General features: G+C 41.3%; 1 protein-coding gene across 1 annotated transcript in view; it reads left to right on the top strand.

Moving 5' to 3' along the window:
• Window positions 1–2,470: 2,470 nt before the first annotated feature.
• NT5DC3 (5'-nucleotidase domain containing 3) overlaps window positions 2,471–9,458 on the top strand; it is a 46,377-nt gene continuing 39,389 nt past the window's right edge. The window contains exon 1 of the mRNA XM_042467113.1: window positions 2,471–2,814. Within this exon, the coding sequence (XP_042323047.1) occupies window positions 2,607–2,814 (208 nt within the window). The 5' untranslated portion in view covers window positions 2,471–2,606. The remainder of the gene's footprint in view (window positions 2,815–9,458) is intronic.

Below are 9,458 nucleotides of genomic sequence, written 5' to 3'. Positions count from 1 at the left end.
TATTTAAATATTTAAATATGTTTGATATCTTTTCTTCTGCATGTGTTTTCTTGGCAAGTGGGAAAACTGTACTCCAATGGAAGAATTGCAAAGGAAAATCAGGGGTAGGGAAGGGTTAAGCAACCAGCTTGCTATTTCAACCTCACAAATGCCCCCCCCCTTCTGATTTTTTGCAATAAATCTTATATTGGTTGACAAATTTCTAGTTTTGCTCTTAAGCCACTGAATTTGGCCCCCTCCTTCTTTTCTTCATGAAGAAAAAAGCATCTTGGGGGAGAGGGTGACATAAGACAGGCTAAGCAAAGCTTGGGAAAGTTACATTTTCAAAGCTTGGGGAAGTTACTTTTTGGACTACAACTCCACAAATTCCTGTAACTAGCTGGGTGATTCTGAGAGTTGCTGTTAACCCCTCCTCCCCAAACTTCTTCAGGTCTTCACTATTTGTCTGCAGCTGACTGCATCCTCAAAGAAAAGTGGCACAGAATGCCATGCAGTTTATAGTTTAAGCCTCAAATGCTTTAAGCCTGCAATACATACAATGTAATACTGTATAAGCATACAAGCATATAAAGGCCAGAGTAGCAGGTGTTTGCAGGATCCAGGTAACATATAGCATTAAAGGTGCTGTGTTTAATCCTTTGATGTTAGTAGATATGCTTAACAGCCTCAGAATTTGCAAATCTATTGGAATGGTTTTTTCTGTTTCTAGAACAGACTGCAGTTTGGCTTCACAGGAGGGCTTTTAGCTGTGAAAGTGAGAGATCGTTCCACATTATGGCTCTCCACTTCCCACGCTTGCTTCCAGTGAGCTGCTATTTAAAAAACTGAACAAATCTATATTAATGATTGCAATAGCGCATTCAATTGAGGCTGAAAGTCTAGGCACACTTGTCTTGAACACAGTGGGACTATTTTCTGAGTGAAAATGTATAAGATGGCTCTGGATACTGGTCGAATACCACATGTGTGTGAATGTGTATATTCAAGTCACCCGTTGACTTATGGCAACCCCATGAATTTCACAGGGTGTTCTTAGGCAAGGAGTACTCAGAGGTGGTTTTGACATATAGTCTGCAGCACCTGGTATTTGTTGGTGGTCTCTCATCGAAGTACTAAACAGAGCTGACCCTGGTTAGCTTCCATGATTGGATAGGATCTGGTGCAGCGATGACCCTAAGTAATATGGGGCACACCATAAATCAGGCTGGCTCTATCACATCAAGCAGCGTGACATTACTGCCTCAGGCAGCAAGTTCTGGAAAGCAGTAATGGCAGGTTCCTGTTTTATTCCACAAACTATCTAGCCATTCCCTCTATTAGAAAACACAATGAAGCATCATCCCTTCCAACATTTCACAGATAAAAACTGAGACACACATGGGCAAGCAACATCAGAGTGTGGTGAAGGTGGCAAAAGAACACACAAATAGGAGATGGTGCAGCAGCTTACTTTTGTCTGAGAAGGGCAAGACTGTGCCCTCTCCTATCCCTCCACTGAGTTTTGCACAAATTACTTTTTCACTTTCAGCTCAGTTTGAAGCAATTGAATTAAGCTAGGACAAAGGCAAAAAATGGGAAGTGGAGGGAGAAACTAAGACATTTTTAAAGCACCTGAAACAAAAGTGAGATGACAGATGATTAAGTGAGACGGTTTCTGTCAAATTGGGACAATTGGCAAGGATGAAGTATGCCAGATAGCTTCATGGATTCCATGATTTCTCTTGGGCGCCATAATCTAGCTGCTGCTTTTGGTGTATGAGGGGCCAACTACCCCACTTCTCACAACTCTTGCTAAGAACATTCCATGATAGGTTTGCCTCAGGGTTGTCATAAGCGCCAAACAACATGAAGGCACATGATGACATAGGTTTGCCTTAGAGCTGCCATAAGTTCTGAATGACTTGAAGACACATGACAACAAAGGTTTGCCTTATGGTTCCCATAAGTTCCAAACAACCTGAAAGCACATGACAACAAAGGCTTGCCTTAGGGTTGCTATATGTCCCAAACAATTTCAAGTTATTTGGGACTTATGGCAATAGTTGAGATGCCAACTATATATGCAGTTGGAGTATATAGCTGGGATGTTCATACATTGCCATCAGTCCCAAATTCTTAATTTTTTTAAAATTAATTTTTAATTTTTATTTGTTTTCAATTCAGTGGTTTATATGGGAATAATGAGTGACCTGAGGGCCAAAGAGAGCATGCCTAAGGGTTCTGCCTGGTGTGTGAAATGGGAGGAGGAGGAGGTCAATGGGGTGTGTGTGTGTGTGTGAGAGAGACTCCAGCCCTAAGGGAGGATGAGGGCACTCCAGGGGCCAGCTCTGACGTCTGCTGTGCAGTAACCCCGCCTCTTTTTGGTGGGAGGAGTTTCCACGTGCTCCCCCCCTTCTGATCTTCTCCCAAAGAAAGCGAGAGAGAGAGAGAGGCGTGCTGCTTTGAGGAAGTGACTTCAGTTGCCTGCAGCAGCCTTGCAATTGCAAGCCCGAGAGGAGCAGCCGCCGCCGCCTTGGCTGCAGGAGGAGAGCAGAGAGGCTGCTTGGTGGAGTCTCCTTCTCCTTCTGCCCTGGTTCCCCCGCAAAGGAGCCCTCCTTCTGCTCCTGATGGCAGCCCCGGGGGCCGCTTGGAGCTCCCGGGTCTTGCTGCTGGGGGCGGCGGGGAAAGGCAAGACCTCCTGCTCCTGCTGGGGCTTCAGGAGGGCGGCTAATCCCTTTTGCACGCTGGCCCCGCACCAGCCCCGGCCCCAGCAGCAGCCCCCCATGAAGGACTACCTCTGGAAGCGCCACAACGAGGCCAAAAAGGTGACCAAAGGTGAGGCTGGGCTCCCGGGGATGGAGGGCGAAGAAGGGGTCTCCCCAGAGGGTCCTGGGCTCCTCCTGGCTTCTCCTTCCCGCCTTCCAGCTTGGTCCCCCCCCCCCCCGCTTCCTTTCGGCTTCTTGTATACACACATATACACCTACACATATACATATAGAGTACATATACACACATATGCATACATATACATACACACATACACACGTATGTATATACACACACGTGAATACATACATATACATATGCATACATACATACATACACATACACACATATATATACATGCACATGTACATACATACGCGCACACATATATACACATACAGACATGCATATATATATATATACACATAAGATTTGTTCAGAGGTTTGTCTCTTATGTCTGTATATATGTATATATCTGTATATATTTGTTGTTGTTGTTGTGTGCCTTGAAGTCATTTCCAATTCATGGCGACCCTGAAGCAAACCTCTCATGAGGTTTTCTTGGTAAAGATTTGTTCAGAGGGGGTTTGCCCTTGCCTTCCTCTGAGGCTGAGAGAGCATGACTTGCCCAAGGCCACCCCAGTGGGTTTCATGGCTGAGCTGGCTCTCTCTCTCATGTGTGTGTCTATGTCTATGGCAAATCTCCTCTAACTTGAAGGCACACAACAACAACAAATATATACCTGGGCATTTGGGCTGGTTCCTTAAAATGCCTCCTGAGTAGACGTTTCGGAGTGATGCGATCCTGCTCTTGGAACATGGGAGCCAAGGTCACTGCAGGAGTAGCTTCATCATTGGGCACCAAAATTGAACCTAGAGCTGATATGTTATGAGGAGTTCAAGACAAAAGTGTATGGGGGCTGTGGAGGCTCTGAGTTCAAAATGCAGTGGCTTGCCTGGCTGACAATATTCCGTTAGTGACCTTGCGCACATGATCCTTTTTCTCCTGGGGCTGCTGCTGGGGAAGACTGACTGTGATAAACTGCATGCTCTTGAGGAAACAAACCTCTGTTCAACCAGCAGTAGGCTGCCTGGTTGAACAGTGAGTTCACCTGGGGCATCTCTTGGCACCTAGCACTGGCATTTAAAAGTCACACCTGTCTTTTATTCCTAAAGGATCTTTTTTTATTTCAGGCAGTGAAAAAGAAGGGAGAACCAGTGGGAAAACAAAGGAAGGCTTCCAATTACAGATGTTGTCTTTCGACCACTGGTGACTTGAACAGAATCTAGGGAATTGCAAAGCAAGGTGCAAACATGTGAAGTCGAAGGCGTTCCTGGCTGGCATCCATAGTTTTTTTGTGGGTTTTTCGGGCTAGGAGGCCATATCCTAGAAGAGTTTTTTCCTGATGTTTCAGAGAAGATGCCAGCCACAGTTCTGGCGAAAGGTCAGGGAAAATGTCTTCTAGTACACGGCCTCATAGCTCGAAAAACCCACAAAAAACTAAGGTGGAAACAATTATGATACATATAATTGATAACATTACATACTGTTGTATTTCTGAAGATCTACATGTCTTGGATGAAGTTGTTAGTTGTTGGATAAAATGGACAAATACTGCTCAGTTCAGGCTAATTTTCTGAACGGGGAACTCCAAAGGGCAGAACTCAGGGGAAGGAATATTCAATTGGGTGATTTTCTTGAGGCCTTTTAATGCACAGTGATGTTAGTCAAGGAGAGGGTGTCTGTTTGATGAGCCTTATATTGATGCATAGTTGTAGGCTCTACTGAACAGAGTAGTACATCTCCAACATTGAGAACGATGAAAGTGCTTGTAAGACCTTTCAAAGGGATGATTGTTAAAAAAAAAAAGAAGAAGCTTGAAGACTTATGAAGGCACCACAAAACTCTACATTGGCCATCCTCAAATCCAGATACCTCCAGGATAAAATGTGGTCGAACTTGCTATTTAAAAATCAGAATTTATCAGCCTTACTGACAGTAGCTTTCCAAACTATTGTACTTTCTAGATTAGGTTTCCTGAACCCTTGAGATGAATATACTTTACTACTCTCATTTTTCTAGCTGGGGAGGATGAGAATTGTGGTGCGGTGCATTTGGTGGGCACCAGGCTGGGGGATAGTAATGGTGATATAAGGCTGGCATTGTATTCCTTTCTATGAAAGCTGAATATAAAACCAACAGTTCATCAATAATGCAGAAATGATCCACGGAGCACTGGTTGAAGACAGTACAACAGTAGTGTATATTGCAGGTACTTCTTTCTGTATGCTAATATACAGAAACTAAAATGTATCTCCTAGTGTAGTGATTTTTTTAAAAAAATGCTATTTTGCCTCCTCCTTTGCATTTTCAAGCTCTTGCCCAGGATAGTTGTTCTGGGTAGTGAAGGATTTGTTAGCTCAGGATTGTTTACCTGCTGTGATAAATTTGTTAGGTTCTCTGAGGAGAAAGTCATTCACTTGGGACATGATGCAACAGCTATAGCAGTATCTATGACAGTGACCAGAGTACTATTTGAGATCAGTTCCAGTTACTGTGTCCTGGTAACATATTCAAGACTCTTGAATCAGTCCATGCCACTATGTGCAAACTTAGTTCTTTCTCATTTTGGTTGGTAAAATCCAGCAGAGGTGGACCTTTCAGTGGGTCTGCGCAGCAATCCTGCTGCCTTGAAAGGGCAATCGTGCATCCTTTTATTTACGGTATTTATACCCCACTCTTCAGCGCTAAAGTCTCTCAGAGTGGCTTACAGATAGTTATCATCAAAGAGGACTTCCTTCTTCTAGAGGTTTGTGAGAACTACTGTCCTACTACATAATATTCCTTTTGGGAGGCAAGGTGCTTGAGAGACTGGGGGCTAGAACACATCACCTATTCTTGGAGGCAACACATATTCTAGAACCATTTCAGGAGGAGTTTGAGGACTGAAACACTCTTGATCACCCTAGAAGATAACCTTCTCCTGGGAGAAGCTGGGGGAGTGCTACCCTGTTAATATCTCTGGATAATAGGCTGCTTTTGATATCATTGACCAATTGACTGGCAATTGAGATGGGAGTAGGAAGTATGTCTTAAGGTGATTTTGTTCCTAGCTGCAGGGCTGGTTAAAGAAAGTAGCATTAAGGGACTTCATTTCAGGCCTGTTACAGACTGCCAAAATAAAGCTGCTTCGGGTCTCTTTGGAGGTATGCTGTTTAAATGATGCATGCATCCTAAGTATCCGGAAGCTGCACCAAAGCCACACTCCAGTGCTTAGGAATGGAGTGTGGCTTTGGCGTGACCTCCAGACTCTTAGGAACCATGCATCATTTAAATAGCATACCTCCAAAGAGACCCGAAGCAGCTTTATTTTGGCAGTCTGTAACAGGCCATAATTATTGTGGAGTGGTACAGATTCTGTTATGTTCCCTTGATGTTAAAGGCATATGAACTCCCTGGCTGAGATCATTAGGTCAGGAGCTTTAAAACCAGGCACAACCAGTATGCTGGTGACACTCAGCTCTGTTTCTTTATGTCAAGTGAAGCTATGACAGTGTCAGACTAGTGTGTGGATTTTGGAAACAGTGGTGTATGATCCCATAAACTGAAAATTAATTTTGATCATACAGAGAGTCTTATGCTTTGCTGCATTTTTGCTATTGTTGTAACCCGCCTGGATTCTACGTGATTGGGCGGGCTATAAATAAATCATTATTATTATTATTATTATTCCCTAGTATGGAAATAGAGTAAGCAACCTGATGGCCTAATGGCCAGGGATATTGGCCACTTTTTAGCACCAAATTAAAATCTAGTTGTTCAACCAATCATTAGAAGCTTAGTATTTTTGGCTGGGGGTTTGATCCTTACTAGGAAATGAAAACTGTTAGGTCTGTGACAGATTTCTTGTTCATACTTGTCCTGAGCAGCTGGTTTCCCTCTTGCTCTCAGTTCACTTATGAACACAAGATCCTCAATTGTAAGTAATGCTCAATCTTAAGTAATTGTTTCCATTAAGAGAGGTGTAAATTGACTCTTTTATAATCTACACCATAATACTGGTTTCCAAAACTGGATGGTGAAAGAAGGCTGACAGGAAGAACATCAACTACAGTCAGCCCTCCTTATCCACAGATTTTTTTTATCCACAGATTCAAGCATCTACTTGAAAATATTCCGAAAGAGTATAAATTCCAAATAGCAAACCTTGATTTTCCATTTTATATAAGGGACAACATTTTGTTGTGCCATTACAGTATATTTAATGAGACTTGAGCATCAACTGATTTTGTTATCCATGCTGGGTCCTGGAACTAAATCCCAGTGGATAACAAGGGCCCGCTGTAGTTTCAAGTGTGGCACTGGATAAGAGTTCTATAAATATATGAGACTGCCCAAAAGACAAATAAATGGGTCCAAAGATCAAATTAATCCCGAACTCCCCCTAGAAGACAAAATGACTAAACAGTGGCTGTCATTCTTTGGACATGTTGTCAGACAACATGATTCATTGTGAAAAGAGATAATGTAGAAAAACTGGAAGGCAATAAGAAGAAGAAGAAGAAGAAGAAGAAGAAGAAGAAAAGGAAAACTGCATTACAGATGTAAAAGAAACCATGGCCCAGAGTTTGCAAGACCTGACCAGGAATGTTAACCATAGTGTCTCTTGGAGGTCTCTCATTATAGGGTTGCCATAAGTCAAAGCTGACAGCAGCAAATATCAGCTGTTTTATCTACTTCAGTGGTTAATTGGCAGTATCAAAGGAAGTGTGTCCTTGTGATGTTCTGGAATACAATACTGTAATAGAATTTATGAAGTCAGATTCTTATTTTTCTTTTAAAAATGTATCTATAGATTTGGGTGAGAACTCTTGTTCCATAAGACATGCATTGCCCTGCAAATTTACCATTGAGCATTCTCAAGTAGTAAGCTGTGGATGGATTTACTAAGATAGCAAAATCAGATTGAATGAATGGGTGTCTTCACAGGAAGTACAAAGCTGTCTTGTAGTATGTAGCCAAGGGATTGCCTACACAATTCAGTGAAGTACATCCAATGATTATTTTTTCCCTTTACAGGATGTCTGCAAATATTCCTCATACTCTAATTCCAGTTTATGCCCATCAGCAAACTGAACAGTAAACTGTGGTGAAAGGAGAGTAAGGTTTTGTTTTGTTTTATCTAAAGCAGTGGATTTAAATTGATAAGGTTACTGGGTTTTTCTTCTTTCTTTTTAAGAAAGATATGTCAGCTGTATGATGTTCTTTATAAACCATTACATAAAAGAGGCCAGGGACATGGTAAGCACATTGAAGAGGCTATATGAGAGATTGGTACTACAAAGGGAGATCTAGAGATCTCTGTATAAAAAACAATAAACTAGTCCTCCCCATTAATTCCTTTGATCCCCATTTACATCTTGTACTCAAAACAAAGGTAGCTGCATTAGCCCTAAGGGCAAAAAAATAAATAAAAATAAATCCAAAATGCATGTTAGATTTTATGCGGGCAAGTCAGAATAGAAATAGTCTGTTAGCTTTTGAGTTCATTAAACTAGGTGGTAAACAGAGGAAGAAGTGGAGAAAATAGACTGTTGAAGCCATGGAGTTTGCATTTATACATGGCCTTCAGCTCAGCTGGAATGTGGAAGGAGGTTGCAAACATTCAAATTTTGTTTTAGCAGGTGCTGCTTAAGGTTGCAGTTCTAGAAATAATGGTTGTGATATCCAAGATGGCATGTAGAAGTATGGTTTAAGGAGATATTTTACCCTTTCCCTCCACCACTCCCTTCTCTTTCTGTGTCATGTCTTTTTAGATTGTAAGCCCGAGGGCAGGGAACCGTCTACTTAAAAAGATTGTATGTACAGCGCTGTGTAAATTTACAGCGCTTCATAAATAAAGGTTAATAATAATAATAATAATAATAATAATAATAATAATAATAATATTCCTAATAGCTGTGAATTCCTTGCATGAAAAAGTAATAACGTGTAAGGGAGCAAACAGAAGGAATGATTAACTAGATACCATGCAAAAATAGTCTGCTTTTCACAGCTACAGAATATTGTGATGAGGAAATGTGAGGGAGGAGGAACTTGCATTGAGTCTTAGTGACAGTGTGATTTTGTGTTTGTGTGTGTGCGTGCTGTATTTTAAAAATACCTGTGGCATTTATTTATTCATTGTGATGTTATACTGTTCCCACCAGTTTTCAAGGAGGTGTAGTTCATTTCCACAAATACCTTTCAGAGAAATTGAGTACAGTTTTAATTACAGCAGTATTGGGAAGAAAAGACATCAAACCTGAAATGGATAATTAAATCTGCTTTATTTTTCTTCTTCTCTCTCTCTCTGTCTATTTGCATACTAGTGTGTCCTTTGTAGATAGGTCTTTTTCAAGAGTCAAATTAATTTCTGCTGTAACCTTGACAATATTCTATTGGAGTTTCTTCCTTGTTGGTAAAATAGCCTTAGGTATTAGAATAAGAGAACTAAAGCTGCATTCAATAACTTCATCATCATTGCATAACAATTTAAGCATTTAAGCAGTTGTGAATCTGAAGGTCAGTGTTTTTATGACTGCTGCAATTTTGCATGCGTTAAAAATGGAAACTGCATACAACAAAGATTGATAATAATTTCATATTTCAGCAACACAACTAATGTAAAGGTGTACTGCAGTTATAGGGCAATCAATGCATCCCTGAGTTG

The sequence above is a fragment of the Sceloporus undulatus genome, chromosome 5 (assembly GCF_019175285.1).
Source record: "Sceloporus undulatus isolate JIND9_A2432 ecotype Alabama chromosome 5, SceUnd_v1.1, whole genome shotgun sequence".
Lineage (NCBI taxonomy): Eukaryota > Metazoa > Chordata > Lepidosauria > Squamata > Phrynosomatidae > Sceloporus > Sceloporus undulatus.
The sequence above is the reverse complement of the archived record's forward strand: the minus strand, read 5'-3'. Positions and strand labels throughout refer to the sequence as shown.